Below are 21376 nucleotides of genomic sequence, written 5' to 3' on the forward strand. Positions count from 1 at the left end.
TAAAAACCAACAAAGACTAATATTAAGTAAGACATACAAAAAACTCCGATAAATCCCCAGTGAAAGTTACAAATTACTGGTGGTTTGCGTTCTTCAGAATCTGCGAGTGTCAGAAGCAGCGCACTGTGGCCTGAGAATTATTGCGAGCAGGTTCAGGATCAATTTATATCTTCGGAGAATATATTGCTGGTGTTTGCTCTTGAATTGTTTTTATGTTGAGACACGAGCCCGTATTTAGTGCTGACGTAAAAAATGAACGGAATTAGTGGAATTAACCCGGCGCATCCACCATTTTTATTCCTTGGAGTTGGGGATTTATGGAGAAACAAACGTGTGGGGAAGATGAGACGGTTAAATGACGCCATCGTTTTGTGTTTCATTATTTTGTTTTTATATTTAGAGAAATATAATTACGGTGTGGGAGTAGTGAATATGTCCTAAGGGTTATTGTAATTTGAAAAATCCGGTGGGTTCATTCATACTAATATACAGTGAGGGTTACTAAGCACGCGTTCCTCGATATCTCATTAATTGTGAGAATAACTGACTGAGGTTAACTTTTCACAGACAGGGCGTTTATAAAAATGTTTTAATTTTTACAATTTTCAAATATCGATGTTTCAGTTTTTCAAATACTCTCTTGATATTTTTCTTCCATTCTTATTTAATGGAATATTCGAGACAAGCACGGCATAAATCGAACTTGAATGTTTTCTCTTCATTTTGGTCTGTATTAGCAGACAAAGTTTCTCGTATTGACGTTTGAGTTACACTGGTTGAGTTTCTTTTTCACAATTTCTTTTGTGAAGAGGCGTTCTGCAGTTATTTATGTAAGAGATACCTATTATTGCCATTGAATAACATGCAAAACATATTTTTTTTGTTTTTACTGTTTATGATGAACTTGGAAATCTAAGAATGAAATACTTACAAATCCATTCCAAGTTTTCCATCTCTTTCAACCCCTCGTTAAATACATTTGTAGAAATCTCTATATTTACAACATCCGGCTTGAAGGCCGTTAAGTAAAGAATTCCACTAATACGCCTAATTGGGTGCCCATAAATGAAGGCTTGGAAAAACCCGTCCACCCGGACAATTTGTACTTGTAATCATCCTAGAGAAATAAGGTAGAACACATGTCAATTTTTACCTCCTGTCTGTTTTCACATTTCTATATATGTCAAACGCCAATCAAAATTTGTCTAATTATACTCATCAAAAATTGGATGACGTTATCTTAAAATTTTGCTAATAAACCTATTTAAATTTTATAAAATAACACAGTTCTGTAGTTGTGTTTTATGAATCCGCTTTGATGTTTTGCACCCAGATTTGCGTTGTGCTACTAAGACGAAAGTCGCAAGGTCGATCCTGCCACAGGTTCGATCTTCTCATGGACCACTTTAGTATTTTTAAAACATTTAGACGTTCTGTCTAATAACATGAAACTTATCTTGTTTGTTTATCAAGGTAAAGTAATTAGGAGATTTTGTACAAAATTCCAAACCTTAATCTTTAAATATAATTGGAAATTTTTAAGTATACGTATATTTTTAACAACACAGATTAAACGATGTGGAACTCCTTGTATATTTGACAATAATTTTCAATGCTAAGTTGAAATTATATGATTTTTTTTTTAATTCAAAAAATCCATGACTCAGTAGACAGTTCTAAAAAAAAAACACTAAGTTCTGGAGATCGAAATCTATAAGAAAATTTCTTTGGTTCAATTTCGAAAATTGGCGAAAATTGGCCGAAATTTTCCTAGGGGAGAGTACTGAAAAGTTCGGTTTTGAATAAGTTGCCAAGAAATTCTAAAAAGATTCTCGGATATAAATTTTGTCGTACTGATCCCCAAAAAACGTAGCTTCCGGTACAGGATTAAAAATATATATATTTTCTTAATCTAAAAAAATTGCAATATTTCAGTGGGCGATTTTAAAAAATGTACAAGGTGTTACGTTTAAAATTGCATCCATAAACTCCCTCTACTTTTGACAATAATTTTAAATCGTAGTTTTATATGAGTTTTGTTCTGTGTTAAAAAAAAAATCAACAATTCAGAGGGAATGAGAAACCTGGCGTCGGCAGATCTATGAAGCAATCTGTACCTATATAGCGTGTGTCTCAAAAATGACGCATTAACTCTCCGCCACGCTCTTAACAATCAACTGGTGTGTCTGAGAAAAATTGTAAACAAATTCCTTTTGACATTTTGGTGGAATTATAGTAATATTAAAATTGGTTGTTTCAGCAGGTGCTAACCCCGCCCACCCCCCTCTCTTTTCTTAGCGGGTACCTCATTTGCCAAAATCACTTTTATCTTAGCAGATACTAGCCCCGCCAACCCACCCTCTCTTTTCTTAGAAGCTATGTCATTTGCCAAAATCAGTTTTATCTTAAAAGCTACTAGCCCCACCCACACACTCTCCCACACACTCTCTCTTTTCTTGGAGGGTATCTCATTTGCCAAAGTCGATCTTATTTTAACAGGTACTGACCCCACCTGCCCCCCCCCTATTTTCTTACAGGGATCTCATTTGCCAACATCAGTCTTCTCTTAGCAGGTACTAGCCCCGCCCGCCCACCCTCTCTTTTTTTAGATTGCATGTGATTTGCCAAAATCGATCGTTTTGTAGCAGGTACTAACCCCGCCCACCCGCCCTCTATCTTCTTAAAGGGATCTCATTTGCCAACATCAGTCTAATCTTAGCAGGTACTAGCCCCGCCCACCCACCCTTTGTTTTCTTGGAGCTATGTCATTTACCAAAATCAGTTTTATTTTAGCATTTACTAGGCCCGCCCTCCCGCCCTCTATTTTCTTAGAAGGATCCCATTTGCCAACATCAGTTTTATCTTAGCAAGTACTACCCCCGCCCACCCACCCTCTCTTTTCTTAGAAGCTATGTCATTTGCCAAAATCAGTTTTATCTTAGAAGCTACTAGCCCCACCCACTCACTCTCTCTTTTCTTGGAGGGTATCTCATTTGCCAAAATCGATCTTATTTTAACAGGTACTGACCCCACCTGCCCCCGTCTATTTTCTTACAGGGATTTCATTTGCCAACATCAGTCTTCTCTTAGCAGGTACTAGCCCCGACCACTCACCCTCCCTTATTTTAGAGGGTGTGTCATCTGCTAAATTCAAATTTATCTTAGCAGGTTCTAGCCCCGCCCACCAATCTTCTCTTTTCTTAAAGGCAATGTCATTTCTCAAACTCAGTTTTATCTTAAAACCTACTAACCACACCCACTCATTCTCTCTTTTCTTAGAGGGTATGTCATTTGCCTAAATCAGCCTTATCTTAGGTACTAGCTCCGCCCACCCACCCTCTGATTTTTTAGATTGCATGGGATTTGCCAAAATCGATCGTATTTTAGCAGATACTAACCCCGCCCACCCGCCCTCTATCTTCTTAAAGGGATCTCATTTGCCAACATCAGTCTTATCTTAGCAGGGACTAGAACCGCCCACCCACCCTTTGTTTTCTTGGAGGTATGTCATTTACCAAAATCAGTTTTATCTTAGCATTTACTAGCCCCACCCGCGCACCCCCTGTTTTCTTAGAGGGTATCTCATTTGCCAAAATCAGTCTTATCTTAGCAGCTACTAGCCCCGCCCGCCAACATTTTCTCCTAAAATTTATTTGATTTTTTTTACATAATATCATCCGAAGGGGTCCCGAAGATATTTCTCGCCCGGGACCGTAAAAAATGCCACGTCGACGGTGAGTACTAGCCCCACCCACTCGTCATCTATTTTCTTATATGATAGATAATTCGCCAAAATCAGTCTTATCTTACCAAGTACTAGCCCCGCCCACCCGCCCTTTTTTTCTTGGAGAATATTTCATTTACCAAAATCAGTCTTATTTTAGCAAGTACTAGCCCCTTTCACCCGCCCTCTACTGTCTTAGAAGATATGTAATTCGCCAAAATCAGTTTTATCTTAGCAGGTACTAGCCCCGCCCACCCACCCTCTCTTTTCTTAGAGGGTATTTTTTTCAGTGAAATACCCCGTATATTTTCAGATATTTTGACGACTATATGAGCACAGTATATTTTTACAATTCCGCTAGACGTTGCCACATTATCTCATTTTTTTCACATTTTTTGGCACAGAAATCTCAATAGGGTTATTTTCCAAATTTGTGTTACAATATTTTGTGCTGAGATAAATAAACGTACTCGTTTTGTTGTGGTATAAATAAAATTGAGTCTCAATACAACGCCCTGTCTTATTGTATTTTTTGGTTCTCTTACTTTTTTATGAATTATTTTCTATATTTAAAGTTGATAGTTGTTACAATGTTTTACTTCTAGATGTTCGGTCTGAAAAACTGAAAAATCGATAGTCGAAAATTGTAATGTTTCAGATTTTTTTTAAAACACTCTGTATATTAAATTTCTCAATCAGTGCATATGTCAGATTACGTTTCCTTAAAGTATTGCAACAGATCTCTTCTGGACCCTTGTATTGCTAATGCGAATATGTAAAAATATATAGGATGTTCTATTCGAAAAAAGCCAAGCTGTATGCGAAACAGAACACTCGGTATTGTCGAAAATAATTTTACGGTATGCTATTCAAAGAACTGTACAACTTTATTCAATCAGTTACTTTTTTTCTGTTTCTAGTAATTAATTCATGAAATATCGAGGACAACGCGGTTAGTAACTCATATATATACAGGATGTTTACTAAAGGTCTGGCAAAAATTCAACTAGTTATTCTTTGGATTATTTTAAGATTTTTTTTCTTTGAATAATTTTCTGAAATACGCTTTATTTCGAAGATACGGGGCGATAAATATAAATAAGGAGCCCCTGTACCTATGACAAATTTTTAACCACCGTGTATTTAATAATTGTTTAATCGATATTAATGTTTCTTAAAATTTCATAAATGTTCGTAAAAAAACATCGCAAAATTGTATTTAAAAAAGTCCTATTTAATTTTTGTTTAATCCATAAACGTAACCACACAAATATGGGTACATACAGTGGCGGCCCCCCAAAAGTGCACGATAATTTTCTCTATTGTAATGTATGTAAATTTGTCAAATTTGACATTTTCTTTATTCAAAAGTGCTGCGCCACTGGTAATAGCCAGACTTACATTAATTTAAAAATTCAAAAAATTCCATGACGACGAAAAATCGTGCACTTTTGGGGACCACAACTGTACATATAACATAGCATGATAGTTTTTTAGGAAAAATTGCTTAGCATAATTTTAAGATGACGTTATCAATTTTTTGGTGTGGGGAACGGATAGTTTTTATTATGTTAACACACAAAATTTTATAGAAATCAGTCGTCTAATTGCGGACTTAAAATAACACTATATATATTTAATATATAATAATTTTTAACCATTTCAACACTGTTTTATGGAAAAATATTGCTGCAGAAATTTTAAAACAAATGGAAAATTATTTACATCGAAGTTTTTTGTCTGTGAACAACAAAAAATACCGCAATAACTTTTAGTTAAAACCAATAATTGTTTCAATTACATCATGATTTAATAGAAGTGCATTGGACAATGAAACTGTTTTGATTAATAAAACAACATGTTCACTTTGATTTAATTAAGAGTACATCAAATCCCAAAAACCAATTGTTTACATTACTCTGAACAATTCCGCATGATGTTTCCTAATTAGAGCCATGCAACCCAATATTGATTGAAATGATTTGCCAATTGATAGTTAATTATCACTGTACAAATTTACGTTAATGACTTTCATGAAAATTAACAAACATTGTTGATGTACTATAGTTTGGTTCAATGTGGAGAATATTCACAGATATTGCTAATTGATGCATTCATTATTTTTCATTGTCTCTACTTGTCAAAACCAGATTAAAATTTAGCACTTTTGGAAGCCGCCCGAGACCTCAAATTTATTGACGAAGTTTTCATGACACAAAAACGTGTTTTAATTTCACACTTTTATTTCATTTGGAACGGTCACAGGGTGAATCTGCCCCCACATTCATATCAAACGAAATCGTAAATTACTATTCAACTAACACCACGTAATTCTTCCGTGATAAATCTCCACTAACACAAAGCGTGTAGGATTTATTCAGTTTTTGCGTTCATACGAAAATATCACTTCATGCTTAAGCGAGTTAAAAGTAATATAATTTCATTCGAAATGCGAAGCCTCGAATAATGTAATTGCAAATCAACCGTCTTGCGTCAAATTCGATAAAAACTTCAAAGCATCAGAATTCGGAAAAATAATTCTGTTACGAAATTAGAGAAACAAAGTTTGGCGTCTTTAACTCTTGCCAGGTTTCGCAAAATGGAGCTGCGAAAATCGATAAATTCTCACTTAAATGACAGAATTGTATCAAATTTTGCACACAATTTAAGTTTTTTCATCGTGGGGTCTTGGCCTTTAGCTCTCGAGGGTAATTTGGATTGTCTAAAATCGCGGAACCGTGTAATTTATTTAACGCCGGAGTTCAGTTTCTGCGGCAAAAGTTGGCCGAACAGGTTGTGGCTTGAACGGGGAAAATGTTGATTAAGAGAAACCAGTCATTATTTATTATTAATTTTTCATTTTTCAGACTCTTAAGGACTTTCGCTTGTAAAACAACTCTAATTACAAGTTTTAATAAGCATTGCTCAATGACTATGTGCTTTTTCTACTCATTTTTCTCACCTTTGCTTTTTTAAACATAACAAGTTTCCAAAACGCTTCCGCTTCTGGTGTAGTTTATCACCAGAACTTTCTCGACGCTGCCGTTTCCGGTACGCCATTGATGTTCCTCGTGAGGTCATCACCATAAGAATAAAAATAATAATATAAATGCAATATTTGAAACGTCCTTAGCTGAAATTAAAAGGGATTTTGAAATGAAAATAAATTTTTTGATCGGTCTTTCGATTTTTGATTTCTCTGGGCAACTGAAAAAAACTTTCGATTTTTGAATTTTACAATTTTGGCAGTTTTCCGATTTCTTAATTACTTGATTTTTAAAATCGAGAAAATAGATATTTATTTTCTAAATTTTCGATTTTTGATTTTTTGTCACCGAGTTTTTGGAAGGGAGTAAAAACTAATTTTGACAACATTTTGACAAAACATCTGAAAATTTTGTTTTTAATTTTCAATTTTTGGATTTTTTGATTTTTCAACTTTTCGGTTCGAATAAAAATGGCAAATCGTGAAAAGGAAAAATTTTAACTTGAGAACTTAAAACATTAAAAATCAAAAAATTCCAAAATTGTGAAGTTAAAACTTGAAAAATCAAAATATTGGAATTAAAAACTGCAAAATTGTCAAACAAATTATCAAATGAAATATTCAACAGTTTAAAAATTTAAAAACTAAAAAAAAAAATGAAAACTAGAATTTCGAATTCAATTTTATAAGATTTATTTTTTTTTTCAACTGATAGATATTTCAGTTTTTGATTTTCCGCTTATACAGTTGTACAATTTTCCGATTTCCCATTTATCCGATTTTTCAATTTATCGTTTTTTGATTTTTATTTTTTTTATTTCTAGCAAGTGCTAACCCCACACACCCAGCCTTTATTTTCTTAGAAGAATGAGTCATCTGCCAAAATCAATTTTATCTTGGCAAGTACTAGCCCCCCGCCACCCTGCCTTATTTTCTTAGAGGATATGTCATTTGCCAAAATCAGTCTCATCTTGACAAGTACTAGCCCCACCCACCCACCCTTTATTTTCTTAGAAGAATAGATCATCTGCCAAATTCAGTCTCATCTTGACAAGTACTAGCCCCGCCTACCCACCCTTTATTTTCTTAAAAGAGTAGGTTATCTGCCAGAATCAGTCTCATCTTGACAAGCACTAGCCCCGCCCACCCACCCTTATTTTCTTAGAGAATATGTCATTTGCAAAAATCATTCTCATACTTGCCAAGATAAGATTGATTTTGGCAGATGACCTACTTTAAGAAAATAGAGGGTGGGTGGGCGGGGCTACTACCTTTTCTTAGAAGAGTAGGTTATTTGTCAAAATGAGTCTTATTTTGGTAAATACTAGCCTGGCCCACCCGCCTTTTATTTTCTTAGAGGGTAGGTTATTTGGCAAGTACTACAGAGTGTAAAGTTTCATTTTTGAAAAAGTTGTCTAAAAATTCTGAAAAAATTCAGAGAGGTCCCGATGTGCTGATTCCAAAAATATAGCATGTTTATGGTAACGGAGTAATATTTTCGGAAAATTCCGTGTGAAATTCAAATTTTTTGAAATTTTTAAAAATTGCTATATTTCAATGGACGATTCTGGAAAAACGGTTTAAGTTATCGAAGAAATGAAGTCTGAAGTCTGCGCCCCGAAATCTACAAGAACACGTATTTAGTTAAATTTCGAAAATCGTCGAAAATGGGTCGAAATTTTCTAGTACATACTTGCCAAATAACCTACTCTTCTAAGAAAAGGTACTAGCCCCGCCCACCCACCCTTTATTTACTTAGAAGAGTGGGTCATCTGCCAAAATCAGTCTTATTTCAATTTTTGGATTTTTCGATTTTTCAAAATTTCGGTTCGAATAAATTTGTTCTTTTATTAAAAAAATCCAAAAATAACAAATCGTGAAAAGGAAAAATTTTAACTTAAGAACTTAAAACATTAAAAACCAAAAAATTCCAAAATTGTAAAGTTAAAATTTCAAAAATCAACAGATTGGAATTAAAAACTACAAAATTGTCAAACAAATTATCGAATGAAATATTCAAAAGTTGAAAAATTTAAAAACTAAAAAAAATGAAAAATGGAATTTCGAATTCGATTTTATAAGATTTGTTTTTTTTTTCAATTTTCAGAGATTTCAGCTTTTGATTTTCCGATTAAACAGTTGTACAATTTTCCGATTTTGCATTTATCCGATTTTTTAATTTGTCATTTTTTGATTTTTAATTTTTTTTATTTTTAGCAAGTGCTAACCCCACCCACCCAGCCTTTATTTTCTTAGAAGAATAAGTCATCTGCCAAAATCAGTCTCCTCTGACAAGTACTAGCCCCGCCCACCCACCCTTATTTTCTTAGAGAATATGTCATTTGCAAAAATTAGTCTCATACTTGCCAAGATAAGATTGATTTTGGCAGATGACCTACTCTTCTAAGAAAATAAAGGGTGGGTGGGTGGGATCACTACCTTTTCTTGGAAGAGTAGGTTATTTTTCAAAATGAGTCTTATTTTGGCAAATACTAGCCTCGCCCACCCGCCTTTTATTTTCTTAGGGGGTATGTTATTGGCAAGTACTACCATAGTGTAAAATTTCATTTTTGAAAAGTTGTCTAAAAATTCTGAAAAAATTCAGAGATATCCCGACGTGCTGATTCCAAAAATATAGCATGTTTATGGAAACGGAGCAATATTTTCGGAAAATTCCGTGTGAAATTCGAATTTTTTGAAATTTTTAAAAATTGCTATATTTCAATGGACGATTCTGGAAAGACGGTTTAAGTTATCGAAGAAATGAAGTCGGAAGTCTGCGCCCCGAAATCTACAAGAAAACGTGTTTAGTTAAATTTCGAAAATGGTCGAAAATGGGTAGAAATTTTCTAGTACATACTTGCCAAATAACCTACTCTTCTAAGAAAAGGTACTAGCCCCGCCCACCCGGCCTTTATTTTCTTAGAAGAGTGGATCATCTGCCAAAATCAGTCTTGTTTCAATTTTTGGATGTTTCGATTTTTCAAAATTTCGGTTCGAATAAATTTGTTCTGTTAGTTAAAAATCAACAAATGACAAATCGTGAAAAGGAAAAATTTTAACTTGAGAACTTAAAACATTAAAAATCAAAAAATTCCAAAATTGCAAAGTTAAAACTTGGAAAATCAAAATATTGGAATTAAAAACTGCAGAATTGTCAAACAAATTATCAAATGAAATATTCAACAGTTTAAAAATCTAAAAACTAAAAAAAAAATTAAAACTAGAATTTCGAATTCGATTTTATAAGATTTATTTTTTTCAACTGTTAGATATTTCAGTTTTTGATTTTCCGCTTATACAGTTGTACAATTTTCCGATTTCCCATTTATCCGATTTTTCAATTTATCACTTTTTAATTTTTAATTTTTTTTATTTCTAGCAAGTGCTAACCCCACACACCCAGCCTTTATTTTCTTAGAATGAGTCATCTGCCAAAATCAATTTTATCTTGGCAAGTACTCGCCCCCCGCCCACCCTCCCTTATTTTCTTAGAGGATATGTCATTTGCCAAAATCAGTCTCATCTTGACAAGAACTAGCCGTGCCCACCCACCCTTTATTTTCTTAGAAGAATAGATCATCTGCCAAATTCAGTCTATCTTGACAAGTACTAGCCCCGCCCACCCACCCTTTATTTTCTTAAAAGAGTAGGTCATCTGCCAAAATCAGTCTCCTCTTGACAAGTACTAGCCCCGCCCACCCACCCTTATTTTTTTTTAGAGAATATGTCATTTGCAAAAATCAGCCTATACTTGCCAAGATAAGATTGATTTTGGCAGATGACTTACACTTCTAAGAAAATAAAGGGTGGGTGGGCGGGGCTACTACCTTTTCTTAGAAGAGTAGATTATTTGTCAAAATGAGTCTTATTTTGGCAAATACTAGCCTGGCCCACCCGCCTTTTATTTTCTTAGAGGGTAGGTTATTTGGCAAGCACTACCATAGTGTAAAATTTCATTTTTGATAAAGTTATCTAAAAATTCTAAAAAAATTCAGAGCTGTCCCGACGTGCTGATTCCAAAAATATAGCATGTCTATGGTAACGGGGCAATATTTTCGGAAAATTCCGTGTGAAATTCGAATTTTTTGAGATTTTTAAAAATTGCTATATTTCAATGGACGATTCTGGAAATCTACAAGAAAACGTTTTTAGTTAAATTTCGAAAATCGTCGAAAATGGGTCGAAATTTTCCAGTACATACTTGCCAAATAACCTACTCTTCTAAGAAAAGGTACTAGCCCCGCCCACCCACCCTTTATTTTCTTAGAAGAGTTGGTCATCTGCCAAAATCTGTCTTATTTCAATTTTTGGATTTTTCGATTTTTCAAAATTTCGGTTCGAATAAATTTGTTCTTTTAGTTAAAAAATCGAAAAATGACAAATCGGAAAAGGAAAAATTTTAACTTGAGAACTTAAAACATTAAAAATCAAAAAATTCCAAAATTGTAAAGTTAAAACTTGAAAAATCAAAAGATTGGAATTAAAAACTGAAAAATTGTCAAATTATCGAATGAAATATTTAACAGTTTAAAAATCTAAAAACGAAAAAAAATGAAAACTGGGATTTCGAATTGGATTTTATAAATTTGTTTTTTTTTAATTTTTCGATTTTTCAGTTTTTGATTTTCTGATTATACAGTTGTACAATTTTCCTATTTCCCATTTATCCGATTTTCCAATTTGTCATTTTTTGATTTTTAATTTTTTTATTTTTAGCAAGTGCTAATCCCACCCTCCCTACTTTTATTTTCTTAAAAGAATAAGTCATCTGCCAAAATCAATTTTATCTTGGCAAGTACTAGCCCCCCGCCCACCCTCCTTCATTTTCTTAGAGGATATGTCATGTGCCAAATCAGTCTCATCATGACAAGTACTAGCCCCGCCCACCCACCCTTTATTTTCTTAGAAGAGTGGGTCATCTGCCAAAATCAGTCTCATCTAGGCAAGTACTAGCCCCGCCCACCCACCCTTATTTTTTTAGAGAATATGTCATTTGCAAAAATCAGTCTCATACTTGCCAAGATAAGATTGATTTTGGCAGATGACCTACTCTTCTAAGAAAATAAAGGGTGGGTGGGCGGGGCTACTACCTTTTCTTAGAAGAGTAGGTTATTTGTCAAAATGAGTCTTATTTTGGCAAATATTAGCTTGGCCCACCCGCCTTTTATTTTCTTAGAGGGTAGGTTATTGGCAAGTAGCACTATAGTGTACAATTTCATTCTTGAAAAAGTTGTCTAAAAATTCTGAAAAAATTCAGAGATATCCCGACGCGACGTGCTGATTCCAAAAATATAGCATGTTTATGATCACGGAGCAATATTTTCGGAAAATTCCGTGTGAAATTCGAATTGTTTGAACTATTTAAAAATTGCGATATTTCAATGGACGATTTTGGAAAAACGGTTTAAGTTATCGAACAAATGAAGTCAGAAGTCTGCGCCCTGAAATCTACAAGAAAACGTATTTAGTTAAATTTCGAAAATCGTCTAGAATGGGTCGAAATTTGCATTGATTAAATTCAGGGATCTAGATCCCGACGATATATAATTTAATATTGCGTATTTTATCTTATTTTTATTATTATTAAATATAGGCGGACGCGACAGTGCTGAACTCTTTTTACCTCAACTTTATTTTAAAAATTTTACAAACAAAGGCAACAGGTTCTAAAAACCCTCCTTTTGCCTTCTTGTCGAATTGACATCCCACCTTATTTCACTCCAATCCCCATCCATCACCACACGTCAATACCGAATTAGCGCAGCTTGCACGCTAATTATCCCTCAGAAAATAAAACACGTTATACTGCGGCCCCATAAATTAATATAGCTGCGTAGGCGGTTAAGAGTGAAATGTGATGCGCTATGGAAGATTTATGCCGCAATCACCCACAAATCAGCGAATAAAGTGACAGCTTAGCTCGCGTATTGATTGTCATGAATCTAAACAGCTTTTAGACGACGCGGCTAAAAGCCATCCCGAACCGGCTCTTTCAGGCACTGTTTTTTATCTAACCGTCAATGAACGCTCTTCCTTTCAGCGCGCTTTTTATTTACACAGCTTTATTTATAGCGGCGTGCTGATGGAATTTTTGAAATTGGGCTGTATTGAAAAATTAATTGAAACACGCATGCAGACGCGGAAGTCCGCCGGAAATGGAACGAATGACCGAGAGAGAAAGTTTTGCGTTTCACCGCGGAATGTTTTGGGGGCGCATGTGGTGGGGTTTCACTTGATCGCGCTATAATTCATAGGAGCTTACGACAAATGATATTTATGAATGTAATACGGAATTTCGAGTAGCTATAGATTGTGATTAATGAGGGAGGTTGCCGTATCGAGAACGATAAAGCTGGCTGGGGGGTGTGATAGTGCTATTGAAAAGGTGAATTTATCAATTTTCGCGACATTAGGATCTGAATTCGATGAGTTTGCCATTCGAGGTGTAAAGGAGCGCTTTTTCCGTCTGAGATAAGAGTGAAACGGCGGCGTTTTGTAATTTTTAACGTCATTTGCTAGAGGCGGGATTTTACTTTTAATAGACATCTGCGTTTCAGTTGTTTCTATGACCCAACTCGAACAAATGCAATTCTCGTAGCTCTTTTCTTGTTAATTACCTGTTTTCTTTTTTTATTCACAGAATCGCCTATTTTTCCTGAAATATACAAAATATTGGTTTGAAAATTTTTAATTAATGTTTAATTAAATTTCGTCCACTACAAATTATATAAATTTAACCACTTCCCGGACTCTATAACTATGCCTTTTTTTTGAAATTCCGATGCGACGTTGCCACGTTATTCCAATTTTCTTGAATTTTTTTGGCGATGGAAAGCTTCACAAAATAATGGCAGTTGCGTTACTTTTAAAGTATGTCTTACAATATTTTATGTAAGGATAAATAAAAGTACCCGCATTGTTGTGATTTAAATTAAATCAAATTTTAATATTTAGAATGTTTACAAACAATTCTAAAATTTTTCAATTTTGAAATATCAATATTTCAGTTTTTTCAAAGAAAGCGGCCTATATTTTATTACTGTAAAATAAAAAATAGAATAAGATGCAGTAATGAAATATAGGGTGTTCTATTTTAAAAAACTGAAATATACTTATTTGAAAAATGTAATAATTAAAAAAATATATAAACACCCTGTATATGAAAAATTAATTTCAGTTATACTACAACATTTTTATTTATTTCTCCATAAAATATTGTAACACAGATGTTAAAAATAACCCTACTACATTGACTATATTTCAAGAAATTTGGAATAACGTGGCAACGTCGCATCGGTATTTCAAAAATAAACTGTAGTTGCAAAGCTTGAGAAGAGACCAACCAAAATATGTAAAAATATATAGGATGTTTCATTAAAAAAAAAACGAAATACTGTGTTACTCCTAAGCACAGAACACTCTGTATAGTTGAAAATAAAAAGCTGAAGATATGCAGAAGAATATACTATTTTATGGTGACAAAACGTCAAAAAACTAACAGAGGAGGGAAAAGCAAAGGAAAAGGAATTACCGATGGATATACATACTAAAAAAATCTTAGCGTCTCCTGGTGTTGTTGTAATTTCAAATTTGATAAATTTGAAAAAATTCCAGCAATTTATTTTTGAAAGAATTTGAAAAAAGATTCTCGGAAATCCTTCGTGTTTTTTTGTGAATTTGAAAGACTCTGGAACTACCTGGTGTTTTTTTTAATTCCAAAAAGCCTCGGAAATCTCTTGCAAGAATTTGAAAACTATCTCGGAAGCCCTTGGTGTCTTGTTTTTGAAAAACTTTAAAACAATCTCAGAGAAATCTCTTTTTTTTTCCAAGAATTAGAAAAATGTTGCCTCCCCTCCCGGTGTTGTTGTTTTTGAATGAATTTAGAAGAATCTCTGATACCCGTTAAAAAGAACCACGGGTTTCGATGTTTTTTCATGCATGATTTTGAAAAAATTTGCAAAAATATTCTGGAAATACCTGGGGTTTTCATTTTTTAATTTGAAAGAATCTTGGGACCCTCTGGTGACTTGTTTTTGGAATCCGGGGGACTTCTGGTGTTTTTTTTTCTGAATAATTTGAAAGAATCTTAGGGCTTCCTGGTGTTGTTGTTTTTGAAAAAAAGCACGGTAATTTGATTTTGAAAGGATTTATAAAAAGAACGACGGGTTCCTGTGTTTTTGTTACGGAAGATTTTGAAAGAATCTCGAGGCCACTTGATTTTGAAAGAATTTGAAAAACTATTCTGAAAATCCAAGAGGTTTTTATTTTTTTAATTTGAAAAAATCAAGTTAATTTGTTTCTGAAAAAAAATATTAAAAAAATCAGGGGTTTCATTTTTTTATAGAAGATTTTGAAAGAATCTCGGGGGCCACTTGGTTTTGAAAGAATTTGAAAAAATATTCTGGAAATCCCCGGGGTTTCTATTTTTTAATTGACGGAATCTCGGGAGCCTCTGGTGTTTTGTTTTTGGAATCTCGGGGACCTTGGCAAAATATTCTCAAAATCCTTGGGGTTTTACAGAATCTTGGGAGCCTCTGGTGTCTTGTTTTTGGAATCTCGGGGACCTCTGCTGTTTTTTTTTTTTTGAAGAATTTGAAAGAATCTTGCTCCCGCCGTTGTTTATTTTGAAAGAATTTAAAGGAATCTCTATAATCCGTTTTTTGAAAAATTTCAAACAATCACGGTAAGTTGTTTTTGAAAGAATTTTTAAAGCGAATCAGGGATTCCGGTGTTTTTCGTGTTTTTATGGAAGATTTTGAAAGAATTTCAGGAGCCACTTGATTTTGAAAGAATTTAAAAAAATATTCTTGAAATCCCTGGGTTTTACAGAATCTTCGGAGCTTGTTTTTGGAATCTCGGGGACCTCTGGTGTTCTTTTTACTTCCCGAGCGTAAGCAAAGGAAGTATTGTAATCGAGTCCGTCGGTCGACTCTCTACTTTTAAGTTTTCTCGATCTTTCATGACCCCTAGAAGACGAAGAAATAGGTCTCCCATTTCCGTCTGTCCGTCTGTCCGTCTGCCGTCCCGGATTTTTATTAGACAGATAATCTCCGAAAGTACTGGACCGATTGTTGTGAAATTTTGTACCTATATTAGGAATATCATGTAGATGGTAAAACGCTAACCAAAATTTGTCTAATCATCCCCACCACTAATGCGATGACGTCACTTCAAAATTGTACATAGTAAATGGGTCTTAAATTGTATAAAATAACATAGTCCTACACATGTAGTTTACGACTCCGAATTCAGTTTTTACCCGAAACGTCCAGATTTTTGGAAAAAAAATCAAAATCATAAAACAACATTTTGCAATTTAATTTTGAATCTGCTAACCCGAATGTTTTAAAATGTTGCAGATGTTTTAAGGCTCTAAAGAGCATCATAAATCTTTAGTCAAAATATATTTGGTTATCCCCTCCAAAAACTTGATGACGTCAGCTCAAAAGTTTGCCGAATAAATCCTATCTAAAATGAACAAAATATGATGCGTCTGTACTTGTGATATATCACTCCATTCATATTTTTGGATTTGCATATACAGGGTGACTCAAAAAAATTAATGAATGCGCAAAATTTATTTTACTGATTTACTCAGGAACTACAAAACCGAATGCTTTGAAATCTTGAAGATGTTTTAAAATTATCATGAGCATGGTAAATTTTTGATCAAAATGTATTTGGTCGTCCCCTCCTAAAAAATTTATGACGTCACCACGAAATTTTGCTGAATAAATCCTATCTAAAATGTACAAAATATGGTGAGTCTCTTCTTGTCATTTATCATTCCATTCAAATTTTTTCGATTTGCATATACAGGGTGATTCAAAAAAATTAATGAATGTGTCAATTTATTTTATTGATTTAATCAGGAATTACAGAACCGAATGCTGTGAAATCTTGGAGATACTTTAAAGTTATCATAAGCATGGTAAATTTTTTATCAAAATTTATTTGCTCATCCCCCCCCTAAAAAAATTGATGACGTCACGCTAAAATTTGGTAAATAAATCCTATCTAAAATGTGAAAAATATGATGAGTCTGTACTTGTGATTTATCATTCCATTCATATTTTTTCGATTTGTATATACAGGGTGACTGAAAAAAATTAATGAATCCGTCAGTTTATTTTATTGATTTAATCAGGAATTACAGAACCGAATGCTTTAAAATCTTGGAGATGTTTTAAAATTATCATAAGCACGGTAAATTTTTTATCAAAATGTATTTGCTCTTCTCCCCTAAAAAATTGATGACGTCACTCCAAAATTTTGCTGAATAAATCCTATGTAAAATGTACAAAATATGATGAGTCTGTACTTGTGATTTATCATTCCAATCGTATTTTTTGGATTTGCATATACAGGGTGTCTCAAAAAAATTAATGAATGCATGAATTTATTTTATTGGTTTAATCAGGATTTACAGAACCGAATGCTTTGAAATCTTGGAGATGTTTTAAAGTTATTATAAGCATGGTAAATTTTTTATCAAAATGTATTTGCTCATCCTCCCTAAAAAATTGATGACGACACCCCAAAATTTTGCTGAATAAATCCTATCTAAAATGTACAAAATATGATGAGTCTGTACTTGTGATTTATCATTCCATTCATATTTTTGGATTTGCATATACAGGGTGACTCAAAAAAAATAATGAATGCGTGAATTTATTTTATCGATTCAATCAGGAATTACAAAACCGAATGCTTTGAAATCTTGGAGATATTTTAAAGTTATTATAAGCATGGTAAACTTTTGTTCAAAATGTATTTGTTCATCCCTCCTAAAAAAATTGGTGACGTCACCCTTAAATTTTGCTGAATAAATCCTATCTAAAATGCAAAAAATATGATGAGTTTGTACTTGTGATTTATCATTCCACTCATATTTTTTAGATTTTCTTAAGAGGTGGCTCAAAAAAATTAATGAAGTCAATTTATTTTATTGATTATATTAAAGGCAACACTTATTATTAGTATTACATTGGACCAACCCAATTTGGTAGACACAAAATTTTTTAAAGTAGAAACTCGGTTGAAACATAAGGGTAGCACGCTTATTTACATCGACTTTAACATTACAGACGTGCATTTGTTTTATGCGCTGACTATAGGTTCCGCGAATGTGGAATAGACATGTTTATAATCAACCAATTGTGAATTTCACCGTCAAAAATAAAAATAAAACCCAATGCTTTATATAATAAGCGGAAGTCGAAGCAATAAAACCGATAGTCGTTTTGTTTACAGTTTCTCTGTTTGACTCTCACGTATGCTGTTACGCTTGTCATCTTAAATTAAGAATGTTTATACATAAACGATTTTCAGTTGCCGTATACGTGAGTAAATTGTTTCGTTATTTTATTGATTATAAAAAATCAATATTCAAAACGACCCAATTCATTTTCCCGAAAATTTGGGAATACAATAATTTTATTCTTAGTATTACACTACATCTATCCCAACTGATATACGTGTCCTTGCAAAAATGTTGATGACGTCATCGCAATTTTTTTTAAATTCCCACTACAAAAATGTAATGAGAAAAAAACACAATAGCCATGCAGTCGTCAAGTTTCCGACAGCGAGGGAAGTACTGTCTAAACTCTTTAGACCAATTTTTTTTTGAAGAAGAAGAAGTTGAAAGAATCTTGTTCCCTCCGTAGTTTATTTTGAAAGCATTTAAAGGAATCTCTAGAAGCCGTTCTTTGAAAAATTTGATAGAATAACGGTAATTTGTTTTTAAAAGAATTTATAAAAGAATCAGGGGTTCCGGTTTTTTCTTTATGGAAGATTTTGTAAGAATCTCAGGGGCCACTTGATTTTAAAAGAATTCTAACAAATATTCTGGAAATCCCTGGGGCTTTTGTTTTTTAATTTGAGAGAATCTCGAGAGCCTCTGGTGATTATTTTTGAAGAATCTGGAAGAATTTGAAAAAATCATGGTAATTTCGTTTTTGAAAGAATTTATAAAAGGAATCAGGGGTTCCTGTGTTTTTTTATGGGACATTTTGAAAGAATCTATGGGACCACTTTATTTTGAAAGAATTTGAAAATATATTCTGGAAATTCCTGGGGTTTTTATTTTTTAATTTGAAAGAATCTCGGAAGCCACTGCTATCTTGTTTTTGGAATCTGAAAGAATCTTGCCCCCCCTTGTGTTGTTATTTTTGAAAGAATTTATGAAAGGATCTAGTGTTCCGGTGTTTTCTTTTAAGAATTTGAAAGAATCTTGGCGCCCTCTGGTGTTGTTGTTTTTGAAAAATTTTTAAGGAAGATTTTGAAAGAATCTCGGGGGTAACTTATTTTTGAAAGAATTTGAAAAAAGATTCTCGAAAAGTACCTCAAGGCCCTCTGGTGTCTTGTTTTTGTATAAATTAAGAAGTATTTCAGGAACTCCTGGTGTTTTTCTTTTTTTTTTTTGAAGAAATTTGTAAAAAGTCAGGGGCTCCAAGTGTTTTGTTTGTTGAGAATTTAACGAAAGATTGACGGGAGTCTCTAGTGTCTTGTTTTTAAAAGATTTATAGAATCTTGGGAACCCCTGGTGTTTCATTTTTAAAGAAATAAAAAAGATGAGCACGCAAAATAAGAGAAATAAGAACAAGGGAAACAAGAAGAAAACAATGAAAATATTAAAATAATTGCAAATCATGGGCAAAGCTGTGGTAACAAGAAAGAGAATTCCTTTTTTGGGATATTGCCGGACTGAAGAATAAAGATGACTTGGGAGTATATAACGAATTTTGGTATCGTAAGTGTTTAGTAGAAACATGGATAGTAAGAGTAAAAGAGAAAATGCCAAGAGAATTTAATTGGATAGTCAGGGAGCAAAAAGAGAAATGAAGAAAAGAAGAGCTATAGGGGGAATAATCATAGATGATGACTATGTAATTGTAGGAGGAGATTTCAATGCAAGAATGGAAGAAAAAGGAGAAATAAGAAGATGATGGAAAGAGAAGATCCAAAGACAAAAGTGAAACTAAGGAGAAACGCTACTGGTGACGATGACGACAAACGAACTTACATTGAACCGAAAGGGCAATCGATAATAGATTATACAATAATAAATAAAAATGCATAGGAAGAAATTTCGAAGTTCAAACTAGAAAAACGGATAGACTCCAACATATGCCACTGGAGGCTGAAATAGCAAGATATGACAGAAAATAGGTCCAGTGGTGGCGACTTGCAACAAGATGGAGCTACAGCTCATACTGGACGCACAACATTAAATTATCTACAGCCATTTTTGACATGTTTGAATAGTGCCAAATTCACAAATAAAAATAGGATTCATTGCCTATAAAACAGTTGCTTCTTTCTTGAACCCACTTGAAATTCAGTCATATACTGGGCACAGTAGCAGTCGTTCCTTGGCAACTTTGCTGAGGGTAGCGCAAGCTTATACAACAACCAAAAAAATTCAGGAGGTGGTGAAATCAGATTACTATTTGGCTTCAATTTCTGTCGATTAAATAAGAGAATCTATTTTTGTTTGTTTTCTTTCCAACACGTCTTTCCTTATATGTAACGTGACATAACTTGAATTGCACAGGATCGAAAAAAAGCTTCGTTTCTACCGGAAGCACACTCAAACAAACCCACTCTCTTAAATAAATCATAAAAAATACACCTATTTTAGTTCATTGATAAAATTTAGATGCTTAAAGCTAAAATTAATCTCGCACTATTTATTAATACCCACAAGAGACCCTAATCCGATGACTCATCTCCCAAACCGAGCGTCTATCAACAAATATTCCTCAATGAAAAACCAAACCAATTACCCCAACACTTTCACCGACCAATTTTCGCATAGACAAAACAAACGCAGAATTATTTACACAGCGATTAAAAGCTCCAAACAATAATACCTGACAGTGATTAATGTCGTGAGTATTCGCATTTTTTTAGCACAAAAATTTCCGCACTTTACACACCAGATAACATCTCCATCAAAACGTGCCTCTCCAATTTATTTCCATACCCTGACACCCGCATTTTCACAGTAATTAATTAGGGCGATTTGTTGCAGGTACACTCCAATGGACAAAATAACGTGACGTGTCGCATCGCTATCGCCAAAGATGAATTTCACCATCCCCCAAAATGACACCCTCATGCTGAACTATAACATACTTCCGGGCAACGACTCCAACGAAACACACAAGAACTTTTCGGGAAAGCCCGAGGATTACATTCCGTATAGCGAGAGACCGGAGACCTATTTCGTCCCGGTCTTGTTCTTCCTCATTTTTATTGTGGGCGTCTTGGGAAATGGGACGCTCGTGGTTATTTTTCTGAGGCATCGGACGATGAGAAATGTTCCTAACACGTAAGTTGTTGTTGTTCAGTGTCTGATACTAGAGTTCAAAACATGTCTAGCATTTATTTGAACGGAATATATTTCAGTATCGTTATTCTATTTTGCTTCGTCGAAAGCACCCTCCCACCTACTTATTAACCTTAAAAGCCAACATTTTTCTCCTCCTCGCGGCAACAAAAGCTCGCACGAGGCCAAGTATTCTCTGAATTATTCCACGTGGTGCTCCCAATAAAACAGATTATTCCACTTTTGTGCTCTTTCATTTGATTTTTCTTTTTCTTTTTTAAGTAAACTAATGATGTTTTGTGTGAAACCATTAGTGTCGCAAGCAACG

The 21376-nt window shown here is 33.8% G+C and overlaps 1 protein-coding gene across 4 annotated transcripts in view; it reads left to right on the forward strand.

Annotated features, from left to right (window-relative positions):
• The window catches only part of LOC135131564 (neuropeptide CCHamide-1 receptor), a 229564-nt gene that overhangs the window by 149119 nt on the left and 59069 nt on the right, over positions 1-21376 (forward strand). For all 4 annotated transcript variants that reach the window (XM_064059369.1, XM_064059370.1, XM_064059368.1 and 1 more), the window contains one exon: positions 20752-21051. In XM_064059369.1, the coding sequence (XP_063915439.1) occupies positions 20804-21051 (248 nt within the window). In that variant the 5' untranslated portion in view covers positions 20752-20803. The remainder of the gene's footprint in view (positions 1-20751; positions 21052-21376) is intronic.

Source organism: Zophobas morio, unplaced genomic scaffold, assembly GCF_036711695.1.
Source record: "Zophobas morio isolate AGI-343-1 ecotype UQ-CSIRO unplaced genomic scaffold, CSIRO_AGI_Zmor_V1 ptg000021l, whole genome shotgun sequence".
NCBI lineage: Eukaryota > Metazoa > Arthropoda > Insecta > Coleoptera > Tenebrionidae > Zophobas > Zophobas morio.